The 15,916-nt window shown below is 40.9% G+C and overlaps 2 protein-coding genes across 2 annotated transcripts in view; one reads left to right on the plus strand and one right to left on the minus strand.

Moving 5' to 3' along the window:
- Positions 1–1,433, minus strand: part of CUNH17orf75 (chromosome unknown C17orf75 homolog) — an 8,028-nt gene extending 6,595 nt beyond the window's left edge. The window contains exon 1 of the mRNA XM_017739129.1: positions 1,390–1,433. Within this exon, the coding sequence (XP_017594618.1) occupies positions 1,390–1,433 (44 nt within the window). The remainder of the gene's footprint in view (positions 1–1,389) is intronic.
- Positions 1,434–1,547: 114 nt separating this feature from the next.
- On the plus strand, positions 1,548–13,378 carry ZNF207 (zinc finger protein 207). Its single transcript, XM_008637566.2, is given in 13 exon segments — positions 1,548–1,729; positions 3,150–3,276; positions 3,707–3,845; positions 4,419–4,573; positions 4,575–4,587; positions 5,255–5,330; positions 5,825–5,872; positions 7,713–7,783; positions 8,871–9,031; positions 9,826–9,918; positions 11,043–11,285; positions 12,007–12,169; positions 12,323–13,378. Coding segments are annotated over 13 exon segments (1,491 nt in total). The 5' UTR covers positions 1,548–1,688; the 3' UTR covers positions 12,484–13,378.
- Positions 13,379–15,916: the final 2,538 nt, after the last annotated feature.

The following is a 15,916-nucleotide window of genomic DNA, read 5'->3' on the forward strand; positions in this document are numbered from 1 at the left end:
AGCGTACGGGGTGTCCTCACCCCACCGAGAGGAGTATGAGGTCATGCAGAAACGGCTCTGGCTGTTGCAGCTCCTCCGTTTGTGTAATGCACAGAAAAATGCAGTACAGGCGCCGCATTGCCTCTGTCAGTACAAGTAATCCTTCAAAAGCCGATCACTCACTTATTGGCAGGACCTGCTCAAATCACATCTCAGAATCATAGAATGGTTTGGATTGGACGGGGATTTGGCAGGATTAGCCATGCTGTCAGTTTTTAAATACAGTTCTGCTTCTGAAATACTTTGTATGCACAGAAAAATGCAGTACAGGCGCCGCATTGCCTCTGTCAGTACAAGTAATCCTTCAAAAGCCGATCACTCACTTATTGGCAGGACCTGCTCAAATCACATCTCAGAATCATAGAATGGTTTGGATTGGACGGGGATTTGGCAGGATTAGCCATGCTGTCAGTTTTTAAATACAGTTCTGCTTCTGAAATACTTTGTTAAAACAGGACATTTGTTAGCTTGGCCTTGTAGCTACCAGGTAGTTACAGAATCACGATCACAGAATCGCTGGGGTTGGAAGGGACCTCTGGAGATCATCCAGTCCAACCCCCCTGCCAAAGTACAGTCACAGGGAGCAGGTGACACAGAAACACATCCGGGTGGGTTTGGAATGTCTCCAGAGAGGGAGATTCCACAATCTCTCTTCTGTTGCTCTCCTGTGGGGAGCAGCTGTGACCCCCAACCGCAGCAGGGCCACTGCAAAGGGTTGGATGTGGCTGATGGTTGGACTTGATGATCTTAAGAGGTCTTTTCCAACCTTAATGATACTGTGATTCTCTTCTAACAGCTGGTGTACCTGTGGTGAGCTCGAGAGCCGTGGGAGTAACAGACACACACCCCGATGGATTGTCACTGCAGAGGGACCAGCCCCCCACCAGGTGCAGGTGTAGCTGAGGATAGTGATGGCTCAACACAATTCAGTCGGTTTTATTGTGTTCTCGGGGTGCCGGGCTCCCCCACATGCCATGGCCTCGCTGTCAGCACCCAGCAACACAGGCACAGACAGCACAAGAACACTGTGCACGGTGGCCGGTCTCAGCAACACCAGCTTCTTGCCCAGTAACATTTAGTGGGGAAAACACAGTTTCTCGGTGACATTAAACACGAAGACGAGCAACAGTTTAGATTAGGAGGAAGCTCTTTGCTCTGAGAGTGCTGAGGCCCTGGCACAGGTGGTCCAGAGAAGCTGTGGCTGCCCCATCCCTTGAGTGTTCACGATCAGGTTGGACCGCACTTGGAGGAACCTAGTCTAGAGGACGGTGTCCCTGCCCATGGCAGAGGGGTGAAACGAGATGAGCTTTAAGGTACCTCCCAACCCAAATCACTCCGTGACTCTCTTACTCTGTGACACACACACACAGGTCCTTCAGGCGAAGTACCGCCATCCCCGACTAGACAAAATGGCGGCGACGCCCTGAGGCGCCACGGCACAGCCCGGTGGAGACGACCGGGAGCGCGTCACGTGAGCGCCCCCAACCCTGCTGGCGCGGTGTACTCTGGGAGTTCGGAGGCGGCAGCGGCGCCTGAGGGAGCGCAGCCGCCATTTTGTGCCTCTCACTCGGCGCTGGGTGGCCGCGTGGGCTCTCCAGCTCTGAGGGAGTGCTCGGTTCTCCTGCTTTGTAGGTCGGGGCGACGCTGCTATGGGCCGTAAGAAGAAGAAGCAGCTGAAGCCTTGGTGCTGGTATCCTTCTGTGTTGGACGCGGCGGGTGCGGAGAGCTGGGGGGGTGGGGGAGAAAGGGCAGCGGCCTGGCGCGATTGGGGCTCGGTCCCTGCGTGGTCCCGTTCCGTCTCGTCCTGAGATGGGGCTCAACCGTCCTTCCCCCGCCCGTTACGGTTTGTCTCGGTGCTTGGCCCTGTTCCGTCCCTGTACTCCTCGGGATGGGGCCCGGTCCGTGCCCTTCCTGTGCTCCCCACCCCCCGCGCGGCCTCAGGCCCGCTCCCGTCTTCCTCGCCGGGGCCGCGGCCTCCCGCCCGATTCCTAAAGCTGGGACAGTGGGAAATGGAGAATGATCTTTATCCCCCGTGAGGGAGGATGTTAAAGGGAGAAAATCCTGCTACTAATAAATACATTTATTCACGGAGGGGGGATGGATGTGGTTAAAATAGAATTTGAATTTTTTTTTTTCCTTTGTGACGGGGGAAGCTTTCAATTTGTAATTGCTGCATCATAATCCGGTTTAATTTTTCAGGATCCAGAAATACTGATGGATTTTCATTTGATCGCTCCTTCAGAAGGTGCTCACTATTGTGGAGTGATTACAAATTTACCTTTTATCTATCTCTAATGTTTCTGTCCTCTAGAATTGTTTAAGAAAGAAATTTAGAAGGCGCTCCGAGGTATTTTAGCATTTTGTCTTGAAAGGCATCTGTGCTTGTTTTAGATGTTAATATTTCACGTTTCGGTGAAAGCAAGGGATACATTGTGTTAGCACTGTTAACATTGTGTCAGTAATAAAAGGCAAATATGTATTTGTCTCACCTAGGAAAACGTGTGAACCACAGAAAGGAAATGCAGTTTGCCTTTTCTGTTGTCTAGATGGCCAAACAGTTCTTCGCTTAAAATATATCTTTCTAAAAGCAGAGAATTCTTCATTGACTGCAGCAAATTATGCCATGTCAGAAAAATTGATAGCTGGATAACTGAAAGAGGAAGGGAATTTTAAACTAAAACCTTTGTTCTCTTTTATGATTGGTAGTTTCTGGTAATTGATTAAAGAGGCACTTCTGAGTAATTTGCGTAATTTCCCTTTTGCTGATTTGAAGTCTGTTTCTCCTCTAATGCTTTAGGAGCGTTCACACCCTTGAAGAGAAAAATAGGTAGGACTTGAAAACCAAAGTCAAACAATATGGAATCAAATGATGATTCTGATTGCATGCAGACACCTTCCCAGTTTTGTACCTGTGTAAAGAGGGATGTGCTGGACTGTGGGAGGGTGTTTGGTTTCAGATATGCATGAAATATTTATCACTCTTTGAATGCTCAGAGATGCTTCATGTGCCTTTCTTTTGCTTCAGGAAAAATCACACTGGTGCTAATTATCTTAGTTCTATCTAGAAAGTCACTTCTAGGATTAAATGTTTCCTTAACAGTCTTCAATAGGTATTGTAATAGGGATTTCGATGATGAAAAGATCCTTATACAGCATCAAAAAGCAAAGCACTTTAAATGCCATATATGTCATAAGAAACTGTATACAGGACCTGGTTTAGCTATACACTGCATGCAGGTAAGGAGTTTTAGATTTACATGAACTTTTCTTTACAGTATGTAAAATTTAAATGAATAGGGACCTTGTGAAGGTGGGGGCTGGGAGCTTCCAGAGTCTTTAAAACTGGTGAGAAAAAGACAGCAATGGCCTGTTCGCAGCACAGGAGTCCTGCTGTGTCAGCAGTCAGATGGCCACTGTGCAGCAGAGATCTTTGCTGGGAGTTTTATAGGAGCGAAGGAATTGTGCTGTCTTGGTTTATGGAAGCTGGTTTTAGGGGTAATAGTAGCTACCAGAGATTAGGAAGCACAGATCAAGAAAATGCTTGGCCAGAGAGATTATTCCTATGAAGGATATTCCTTTTCTGTTTTGAAACTTCCTGAAGAACACTGAGAATTTGCCCTGAATTGTGGTCAGCAGGATTTGTTTGTTTTTTTTTTTTTTTCTTTAGGTACATAAAGAGACAATAGATGCTGTTCCAAATGCTATTCCTGGAAGAACAGACATTGAACTGGAAATTTATGGGATGGAAGGCATTCCAGAAAAAGATATGGAGGAACGGAGGAGGTTACTTGAACAAAAAACTCAGGGTAAGGTGTAATGTGGCTGGTTGTTTTTTATTTCCCTCGTCAGCTCCTTACTCAGCTGTGGCATTCAGTGAGGGTGGGATTTAATGCATTCTCTGATGGCTGCTCCAGGTACGTGGGAGGCTGGGAGGGATTTTTCCTTTTCTATGCAGAAGTAGCTGTGGGCCAGAGCAGCTATAACAATTACCTAATGAATATGGGCATGGTGATTTATTTGTGAGGGTAAGAGGAGGAAAGGCCAGAGGTAAAACTATCCTGATGATTCCCAAATGCTTCGGTTTTGTTGCTGTTTAAGTATACCTTTGGTTGAACTGCTTTGGTTTATGCTGGACAGCATGACATTGACATGAGGGCAGATCCCCCTGTGTGTTCAGGGTCATGGCAGTGTGAGTCATGTTCTGTCCCTTTATTTGTGGCTATAGGTAGGCTCACACAGCATTCTTTCTTTGTATTTCTGTGACTTTGTGAGCAGTGATAAGGTTTGAATTTTGCTATTGCTGTTCCACCTAGAATATGCCAGGTAAAGTTAATTTCACAGAATATAATTTGTGTTTATATGTGTTGTACTGTCTGCAGAGAGCCAGAAAAAGAAACAACAGGATGATTCTGATGAGTATGAAGATGATGAATCTGCAGCTTCAACTTCATTTCAACCCCAGCAAGTTCAGCCACAGCAGGGGTACATTCCCCCAATGGCACAGCCAGGTTTTCCTCCTGTGCCAGGAGCACCAAGGAATGCCTCCAGGTGAGAGGGTGTGTTAGGTAGTTACTGAAAACCTCAGTAGAAACATGAAATGCTGCTGTATACTGAGTAATAATCTGCCTTTTTAACATTGGGGTCACAGAATAGTTTTGGGAGGTGCAGATAAGCAGTTTCTTCATTTTCCTCCCCCTGTTCTGTGCATGAGCACATCTTCCTTCGTGGACTAGATTTAGATACCTAATGCTGGCATGTAGATTGAAGACATGTGGTAGTTAAGACAAATAAGTGGTTCAAACAGAAGGCTACCAGTGGTGTGTGTTTGTGGTATTTATAACAGGATTTTGGAAACAGGGCAGAAAGGCTGCTGTGTATCTAGAGATTGCTAACACAGAACAGGTCATTCATACACAGGCCATAGATACAGTGAGGAAAGAAATTTGATCAGTGAGTGAAAAATGATCTCTTCTTGTAATAAGATGTCTTCTTTGGAGACCACTAAGAAGATTCACGATCTTGCAGGGCTGAGAACAATCAATCAAAGTCAGATTTGCAGATAGTATTTATATTGCATTGTTTGTAAGCAATTTTGTTTCAAAACCCAATCTTTTAGATCTTCCTGTAAAGCATTTATCCTGTGTAAACTTATTAGATGACAATTGGTAGCAACTGTATGTTATCAGAGTTGTTGAAAATATATTTTTCTTTTAAGGTATACCACCATTAATGGCAGGTGTTCCACCTATGATGCCTGGAATGCCTCCAGTTATGCCTGGAATGCCACCTGGGTGAGTAGCAAAAAAGATTTAATATTATGTGTTCATACTGTGCATTTTAAACTGTCACAAAAAAAGTAAAGCTAATTAAAAAAATGTACATAGGGAATGGTGAACTCTGTAACCTAAATGTTAAGACTAACCAAAGAACTGGATGGCTGTAAACCAACATGTAAAATATGGCCAAACTGAGTTTATGTATAAAGTATGTTGCCTTTCTCCTGACTTAATAATTATTAAGTAGTAGTACATTAATATAAAATTTTGTTGTGTTGGTTTAGAGCCTTCTGTGAGCCACTGTTCCCTTGTATAGTGCACATATGTTGTGCATCTGGTTGTCAGTCATCAACCTAACAGGAAAAAAAGTACTGAATAGTTTCTATTTTTCTTGTATTTTGGGCAAGAGATATTGGTTTTTGTTCTTGTTTGGGGTTGACACCATACCCTATCACAATGTATTTGGAAATTCACAGTTAGATTTTTGATTTTGTCATAAATTTTCACAGATTACATCAGCAGAGAAAATACATGCAGTCATTTTGTGGTGGAAACATGTAAGCATCTCATTAATGTAATTCTAGGTACATTCATTATGCCATTTTATGTCATGTTTTTGATAAGCTGGAAATTGTTTTACTGAAAACCTTTGAATATTGCCTAAGAATTTGGGGAAGGTGTCTAGCAAGGTTTTGATACTGTATTATATGTGAAGTTTTTATGCTTTTATCTAAATGAATATTACAAAACTGTACGTGAAATGCATTTTACAAAATATTAACCGAATAGGCCCTTAGAGACTTAAAGCCTCTCTTGAACCAGAGCTTGAACAGCTCCATGTACTTCATCCTTTACAGTGCAGGACATACTGCAGGAACTCAGTTTAGTCTAAACTTTAGAGTTCACTGGGGTGAAAAGTTCTTTTCTGAGACATGAATATTGAGTTAACAATCCTTGAATTTAAAAATTATATTGTAGCTGAACATGGTGTGGATGCTCATCAGGACTTTAGCTTTTCTGGGTGGAAACTCAACAGAATTTAATCAGGTTGTCTGGCACTTAGTCCTCATTAAATTCCTTGTTAACTTCAGGTGAATGTTATGTCACCTGTAAAAACACAGATGAATTTGCCAAAACTTCACTGCAATTCCACTTAGGAGGAGAGGGTGGTGTTGCATTATGCTTTTTGTCTATTTTAATCTAAAATTTTGCTTACTTAACCTGATTAACTTTTGTTTAAAAATTGCCAAAGAAGTAGGAGACAGGAAGCAACTTTGGTTTTAGTGTGACACTAGTTCTAGCACTGTCTGCAGTTTCTCAGGCAGTCATTCTTCTGGGGCAGCAAGCAGTGAGCATCCAGCACTTGTTCTGATGTCTGCTGGGTGGCAAGACTGACTTTGTCTTTTCCAATCAAAAAAGGGGTGATGGGTCTGTGTTCCCAGTCATTGCTGCTTCTGCAGTGGTTGTTCCCTGTGTAGCAGTGATAGATGAGGTGAGAGCAGAAATCAGACTTTCCAGAATGAGTGCTCACCTTTTCACGTGATTTGATCTGAAAACAGCAGTAGTGAAGGTGTCTTGATTCCGTCATACAAACAGAAACTGCTTCTTAGTGGGGTTTTGGTTTGTATGTGAGTGCTGCAGATCAGCTTACTTTGCTCACTAAAGTAGTAAGCATTCCTGTATTTTGTTTCCCTAATCAGTTTTTGAATGGTTGCAAAAAATTAAGCAAACTTAAGCTACACTTGTTTGTTCCCTGTAAAGGGCTCATATATATTCATCTAGGAAGAGAAACCAAACCTGTTCTTAGTATGGAGAAAAAGTATGTTGCAATGTGGACTTCTCATATTAAAATATCAAAATCCCACTTTATCATTAGTATATGGAGTGTTTACTGTAATTGAAACTCCAGAAGCGTTCTTGCCCTATGATCTCTGCTTTTGTCAATATTTTTTGGATAGTTCTACAGCTTTGGGTTTTCTGCCAGTCAGTCTTACTGTCAGAAAGGAGTAATAACAGATGAGCAGCAATTGTAGTGTGACTGGATCTAGCTGGTTTTCCTATGTTCAGATGTCATGAGTGTACTGAGATCAGATTCTTGGAACACACTGTTGCAGCTAGTAGTCTTGAGAGAGATTTCGAGAGACACCAGTTCTGGAAATCTCATCATAGAGGAAGTGAGATCTTGAGAAATTAAAGTTCAAATAAAAAGTGTTTGGGGTTTTGGGTGTTGGGTTATGTTTTGGTTTTATTCTTGTGGAGTCAATTGGTTTGGAATTGCCTCTGTTGAGAGCTTCTTGAAATTATTTACCACTATTTTTTATCTAATACAGGCATGTGCCAGTTGTCTTAACAGTTTATCTTGAGTGCTCATACCAGTGCTCATTTTCTGTTTAATAGGATGATGCCGATGGGTGGAATGATGCCTCCTGGGCCAGGAATCCCACCTCTTATGCCTGGTATGCCACCAGGTAGGTCAGGGTTGTCGAACTCATACTATGGTGAGAGTTAAATTATATTTATTTATTTCCACTTAAGATTTAGGCTTTATATAAAGAACATAGAGACTTATGCCACCACCTGCCACCTTGATGTGGTTGGATTGCCACAGAAGCCACTCTTGTGCAGACTGGTTGATTTGGGGCTTCTGATTATAAATAATTTATACCATTGTTAAAAAAAAATAGAATATAGTTTTTTGGTTTTATTGCACTTTCTCACATTGTTGTGTTGCTTAGTCTCTCTTCATCCCTTTTTTTAATGTCTGTGGCTGCAGCTGGAAAATAGTAATGATTGAAAATGTGGAAAGTGGGCAGTAATGTTGGTCGTTTACCCAACTAATGAGCCTGCAGTGTGAATAAACTTAACTGAAATTTTGGTCTCTTACCATAGCTCGAGGAGACGTTTCTTGAGCTTGTGCAGCTCTTAAGCAGCCCTAAGTTCCCTGGGTGTTCCACCTGACGAGCAGCTGTGTGGTAATGAACTGAGATTTGCTGGTTTGCTTGATGGAACCCATGGGAGCTGTTAACTTCCCACCTGACCCTCTCCTAGAGCTCCATGCACACAAAGTGCAGGTGTTGTGGTGACAATACACAATGTCCCAATCCACTTCACTGGTGACCCCAGCAAAGCTGGCAGTGTTTTGGTCGCAGTTCTGGTACTGTTCAGAAACGGTTCAGAGTCTCTTTGATTTTGTAACTGTGTCATCCATGCTCTTGGCAGTGTAGTTGTGGTGTGTCAGAAACAGTTACCGCAGTGTGTTAGTAACAGTTACTACATTAATTGTAGTGGTTTATTGAAAGCATAAACTTCATTATTGAAGATTTAGTAGAAATCAATCCAGCATTGCTCTGAAGTGTTTGAGGTTACTGCCTGTGCATGGACATTGACTGGTGACTGCTGGTATTACCCTTTGTCATGTTTTATTTTACTGTTGCCTTAAAAATGCATCTTCCTGGTGGGAAACTTTTTTCTAAGGAACACTGGGAACAGGATTGTTGTAAGGAGTATTTGTGCTTCCTGGAGCCTGATCCGTTGCCCATTGTTTGTGGTTTGTAGGGATGCCCCCACCTGTTGGGCCTCGGCCTGGCATGCCTCCAATGACACAAGCACAGCCTGTTACAGCTCCGGGCATTCTGAACCGGCCTCCAGCTCCTGCTGCAACAGCACCGACCCCACAACCTCCAGTTACTAAACCACTCTTCCCAAGCGCAGGGCAGGTAAGGCATCCCAGAGCCTGGAATCTCTCATTATATTCTTCAAATTGTCACTTTGTCAATAGTGCCTATTTATTATTGAGGAGGCCCAAGAAATGACCAGTTAAGATTTTTGCTTGGGTTGATGTTTAATTCAGTGTAGTGCTCTAATGAATTTTAAAAGATTCTTTTGTTTGTATTAAAACAGCTGTGGAACCAGACAGAAGTTCTGTAAGGACTGGGGAAGAAAGGAGTAGGCAAAACACTCTTTAATGCCTTTAGTTTGTTGTTTATAAGGGAACTTTGGGTGGGTAAAGAGATGTGTTAGCTACAGGAATCTGATTCCATAGAACTCTATCTAAAATTTCCAAATTAAAAATCTTGATGTGACTTGTTCTCAGCTGTTCTCATAATGGGCTCTCTACTGGTAAATGGATAAATTTGTTCTGTAGTCTTGTTAAACTGGTTGAACATTGCCTGAGCTAGGGTTTTTTACTTCAAAAAGTTTAGGAGTAAGTGTAGTGAAAAGTTCTTTTCAATGTTTTGGGGAGGGGAGTGGGGAATTGATAGTGGCTTGTGACCTCTTCCCTTTGAATGCACTTGTGTGTAGGTCCTGGAGTTTTTACTTGCTTTCAAGTATGTTGCAGAAGCCTTTGTAGTGTACTATTTGTGTTTTGCGCTTCTGCTGGGAAGATACATGTTTACAAAAATACAGTCCTTTCATAAGAAAGGGCTTAGTATAAGAAATCCTTTCATCTGGATACTTTCCACCCATTTGTTTGGAGACTTTTCACTGTTTCCTTTCTTTTATGCTACAGATGGGGACACCTGTCACAAGCTCAAGTGCAGCTTCCTCCAATTCAGAAAGTCTGTCAGCATCTTCTAACGCTCTGTTTCCTAGCACAGCACAAGTACGCAGGAGGTCACAGTTTAAAACAAATTGCTTTTCAACTTAACCCTTTGGACTGTTCTGTAAAATCTAAAATTGACTAAACATCTTCAGATAATTTCTGTTATATTCCTGATTATGTTTAGCTGGTAAAACTGCAGAGTCCTTGATTATGAGTTGCATCTTACCAGAAACAAGCATGTCGAAGTGCCCAATTTTTCTTAGTGTGAAAGAATGAAATGTTATATCATGGTTCTAAAGGGTTAAAAGAGCATGAAAGCAGTTAAATGCATTTTAGTGGGCAGTGGCTAGCTTGATGCATGGTGAAGGCTTTCTAGTTTCTGTTGTTTAATATGGCACATCATAATGTAGGGAATTTTTAATTTGCATTATGTGCAAAATGTTAACATTTTTTGTTTTGATGGGGAAGTTCAGATAACTGTAAATATGCAGTGACTAGAAACAAAAGCATTCTCTCATAACTAAGGTTTGCTTTGGAGATTGCTGTGTCTTTAGAGACAGCTTTGTAGAATAGGAGAGATGAAATGTTGGAATCTGTAGTTCCATTGATTCTTCATTCACAAATAAGATTAGACATAGTGGATAGACATAGTACTTTGTGAAAATACTGCAATATGTTCATAGAGAGAACGCTTAAAGCCCTGACCCAATAGAGCTTTCTTAAATATTTGATTTAAATATTTCTTAAATACCTAGTTTTAATGTGTACTAGCACTTTGAGCTGTACTCTAATCTAAGGGCTGCTAAAGTATGTTAATCTAGTGAAATAATAATAAATTTGTACTTAGAGGCTCCTAAAAAACAGTGGTTCAGGAAAGATTTACACATTTGCCAAATTCAGTATTTGAGATAAAATAGTGGGGTGGTTTTTTCTTTGCTGTCCCTTTGTTGTGGTGGCTTTTGACCTGCAAATTTTAGTTTTTCCTCTGTGTGTGTGTGTATGTGTATATACTGGGGTTTATTTTGCCTTGTTTTCAGTTGCTCTAGTATGCAATAAGGCTGAACTTTACTTTTGTCAAGCTTGTTATAGTTATGTATCTCACTGGAAGGTTTCAGAGGTCTAACAGACATCATTTAAGCTTTCTGATGCTTTGAGAAATATTGACCTGCCTCTGTGTTTCACAGGCTGCAGCAGCTGTGCCAGGGCCGGTTGGTACTGATTTCAAACCTTTGAGTTCTACACCTGCAACAACAACGGAACCCCCCAAACCAACATTCCCTGCTTATACACAGTCTACAGCCTCAACCACTAGCACGACAAACAGTACTGCAGCTAAACCAGCTACATCTATCACAAGTAAGCCTGCTACCCTCACAACAACCAGTGCAACCAGTAAGTTGATCCATCCAGATGAGGATATATCACTGGTAAGTTAAAACGTTTTCATTGTCTTACTGAAAAATGTGATTTGTGCTGATATGGCAGATTAGATGGAATTTCATCTGTGCTCTACATTGTGTATATTTTAATAATGGTGTGAGTGCAAACTGTGCAGAACTAACATAACTGAGAGAACTTCTTTGATTGTGAAGTGATGACTAGCATATTGCAGTTATCTTGCTCCAGTCTAAGCCTTAGTTTTGGTGGTGGTGGTGGGAAATCTCTCAACCCGAAATACAATTTGGATTTTTACTTCATGTGACTTAAACTTGAAGTTAACTAGGTCTGGGTAATGAGTGTAGAACAAAAGACTGAAGAGTTTGAAGTCGTTTTGATGTTCTTACAGCAGTTAGAAATATGGAGTTTATGGATAAAACAAAATGAACCTTAATTACAGTTCAGAGATATTTAGATTTGTGTTCAGTTTTGTCAGAGCTTTTTAAGAGAAAAGGGCTTTATTCAGCTGGGAGGAGGGGAGAATTTGAGTTCCATGCGGAATGCTTGATGGGCCTGTATTAAGGCAGAAAGTCTGCAGAAAGGGGGGAAAATCCAAGTGCTACTGTGTAATGTTACTAGCAGCCTTTGAATTAGTAAGGTAGTTAAAATAGTTACTCAAATAGTACCTCAAATCTACTTTGTTGCACCTTATTTACTTTGCTTTTGGTGGGTTTTAACACAATGCGTTGTGGTTGTCTCTTCTGATTTTAGGAAGAGAGAAGGGCACAGTTGCCTAAATACCAGCGCAATCTTCCTCGACCAGGACAGGCTTCCCTGGGTAATCCACCAGTTGGACCAATTGGAGGTATGCTGCCACCACAGCCAGGAATTCCTCCACAACAACAAGGAATGAGACCTCCCATGCCACCTCATGGTAATCATAAGTTTCCCAGCATTCTGTTTTTGAAAAGATTTGTGAAGTTGCCTATGCTGGCAGGGAGGGGTGAAGCTTTTCACAAAATGCACTTTCACTATTTAAAAAAAAAAAAATAAATTATTCTTTGCATCTTAACTGTTCTGTTTATAGGTCAGTATGGTGCTCATCACCAAGGCATGCCAGGGTATCTTCCTGGAGCAATGCCTCCATATGGTCAGGGACCTCCGATGGTGCCCCCGTACCAGAGTGGACCTCCTCGTCCTCCGATGGGAATGAGACCGCCTGTAATGTCGCAAGGTGGCCGCTACTGATGCTCCTACTCACGCTCTAATAGGTTTGGAGATTAAACCTTTTCTCATCTTGTGCTGTTAATATAGCTGAGCTTCCATCAGTTAAGGCTTCATTGTGACTTTAAAAAAATAAGTATCTTCCCACATGCAAGGAGCTATTGGACATTCTTATTTTACATGGGAAAAATTATTTGGAATAATAACAGGAACTTTTCCTGATGTTGCAATTTATACTGTATGGCTTCTTTTTCATGTTTCATCTAGGTTTTTAGAAGTGAAGTATAGTAAATATGGTTCGTTAAATTGTGAAGGCGCTGGAATTACATGAACATACCACCTTAAAGGCAAGTTCTGTAATGTTATGTTGCTATTTGTGAAATGATGCCTTCACAGCACTTCAAGTGCTGTTGGACTTCATGTCCCCAACATAGTTTGGTGAGGGCTGTAACTGTTCCCAACTACTTGTACATTAAAGTCTGAACTTGTAACAATATTTAATGTATTCAGAGTTCCTCCTGTTCCAGGGTTTAAGTAAACTGACCCACTAAGGTCATGTGACTTTTCTGTACTGTTATAAACTTCATTGTAATAAAAGAGGAGAAAAATTTATATGCCTTTTTATTCGTGACCAGCTGTGGACAACTGCCTGAAAGGTTTGTACAGATGCATGCCATGGTAGCCATTGATGTAATGAACACAATTATTGGTGCTGTTTTGATAAAGTCTGAATTCCTTGTTCTAAAAAGTCACTCCTTAGCTGTACATCTGAGTAGACAAAGACCTGTACACTTATTAACTGACTCCTCAAAACTGAGGCTGCAGGAGGCACATCCTGACTCCTGGTTGTAACTTCTCTTAATGCATATGTTTCTTTATTTGTGCTTTCTTGTCCTCAATAAATTTTAAATGATTTCTAGTCCTGGCACTTGCTTGTAGGATGTGAAAGTGCTCTAAGATACAGCCTAGTGCCAGGTGTGTCCCATTAGTTTACTCTGCAACTGACCCTTTTTATTGTGCAAATGGAGATTAGTTTTAGGAGCTTTTTAGGTGAAGATTTCTAGAAGCTTAGGTGCATAGCACATGGGTGAGTGACTTCCAGTTGATGTATTGAAGTTGACCTGCAAAAGAGAAATAGTAGCCTAACTCTCTTAATGCACAGAAGAGGCAAAGCCAGCAAGAGTAATATGTTATATGCTGTGTTTTTACTTTAAATGTTCAGAATTTCATGTTTTGACAGTCTCTAAAAGGTGAACCATTTGTAACCATCTGTTGTGTGCTATGATTAGATGTTGTCTGAGATTTCTTGAGCCATTCAATGAAAGTTTCTGGAGACTGTTTTATCAAAGAGAGGTCTTCCCTCTATGAATTAGTCCTTTCTCTGTTTGTAAGAGTAGAGTGATAAATCGCTGTTAAGGTTGTAATTCTCTTAATGTCTGACACCGTGTGTTCCTGTGTTATACCTCTGATGAGAATGTAGAGGGAGACTTTTTGGAGGGGAGGGAAGTGAGAGCTTCTCTGGCCTCTTCTTAAGGGGAAAAAAAAAAGTGGTGAATTTTTTCATTTGCAGGTCAACTTTAAATACATGTTCCAGCCTCAAGCCTTATCGGCAATTTAATTAATGGGGATATCTCTTCTTTAGGGTAGAGTAGAAAGATCATCAGCATTTTTGTGTCATTATGTTCATAGATGTTTTTGTAGATGGTGGAAGTTTTTCACTTAATTATAATACTGAGCATTATGGCTCTGTTTCTCAGAAGTCTTGGGGTTTTTTAGCTGCACTAAAGTAGTTCATGAGGCTTTATTCTGTGCTGTCTCTTAAAAGTGCAAAAGCACAGTACAGCTAAAATACTACATTGTCTCAGCTTCTGACCTGGGGTCATGGAATGTTTCAAAATCACTAGAGCATCCAGTTTACATCTAGTTACAGCTGAATGGCCTTAGTTTAACCATTAAGAATTGCCAGGCACTTTTTTCTGAAGTGTTTAGCAGTTTTAAGACCATAACTCCAAGCCTCTGTTGAGAAGCAGTTCTCCCTGATCACTGAAATCTACTGATCACCTGTCAGATGTGCAGTATTTGGCTTGCAAATGTGCTGAGTGGGCCTTGATGTCAATTGTTTTGTTAGCTCTTCATCTTGCTTTAGACGTAAGTCTAACAGATAAAACTTGTTTTGCTGAGGCAATGCTTTTATACTCTGGTTTTCTTCTGTTTACCTAATAAGGATAATTACAAAATACTGGAGAGATTTTTACAATGTCTTATCTTTGTCCTTTCTGTAATATTACACATAAAATTCACACATTATAAAGTGATCTTAAGTACCGTTTGTAAAACTACAGAACTTCTTGCTTTTTCTGAAGATCATATTGCTGCTCAAAGGATGCTTTGCCCTCCTGCCCCAGTCAAGTGAATTCCTTCTCCTTTTGGTGTCTTTCTGTAACTTTCCATATGTTGTTTTCATACCCCTACTTCTCCTGGGATAAAACCGTATTGCATGTACTGTTAACTCAGCCTATTCTGCAAGTTGTATTAATTAAGTTTCACTTTTTTAAACAGTGAATGTCTTGTTCTGATAATGGTACTATTTTGTAGCTAACACTGCATAGACTTCAAGCCTGAATGCATTTTGAGATTGGTCTTTCCTTAGTAGTAATGTTATGAAAATCCCTCGAGTAAGTACTGCCACATATATTTCATTGATACTTGCATACAAGCAGGTGAAAAATTTTTCTGTGATTTTCATGTGGATACTTATTTCCTGCTCCTGTCATTCCTGTGCAGTAAGAGCTGTGATGTGGCTGCCTTTAGTCTTCAGTTACTCTTGTCTCTTGTGTGATTCTTCTGTAAACAGGCAGGTGTTTCAGTGCCTGTGTTGTCTGTTGGTCCCTGCCTTCATTTCTTTTGGATACTGCTTCTTAATGTTCAGAGAGTTGGATTTATGGTGCATTTACCCAAAACCAGTAAAACTACTTTGAATGTAGTAGTTGCTTGTATAAATACTTGGTTTACAGTACCAAGTGTAATCAACATAGCTGTGCCAGCAAAATCCCCAATGTAGTGCAGCCATGAAAACAGGGTTTTGCTTTAGTTAATCTCTCCCTTGAAAGAGATAGCAGAAACCTTTATGATTACAGAAAAGCATATCTATTATAGCTGTTGCAGGACTCTAGTGATGTGATTACATAGGCAGAAGCTTTGTTTTTCAGTTGTTGCCTAAATTTGACATGGCAGATCTTGCAGTAAAACTAGCACTTGCAAGTGCATTTTGACCAGTCTTGAAATTTGCAATGTAAATATTGAATATGAAAGATTAAGCTACAAGAAAATTTCAGACAATTTCAGGTGGGAAAATACGTTTAAAAAAAAAAAAGCCAGAATTTGTAGCATCTAGGATTTGTGTAGAAGGTTCAAAATTACTTTATGCATGGTCTCACAATATCATAACAAGCGGCTG

This window comes from Corvus brachyrhynchos, unplaced genomic scaffold (genome assembly GCF_000691975.1).
Source record: "Corvus brachyrhynchos isolate BGI_N302 unplaced genomic scaffold, ASM69197v1 scaffold407, whole genome shotgun sequence".
Classification (NCBI taxonomy): domain Eukaryota; kingdom Metazoa; phylum Chordata; class Aves; order Passeriformes; family Corvidae; genus Corvus; species Corvus brachyrhynchos.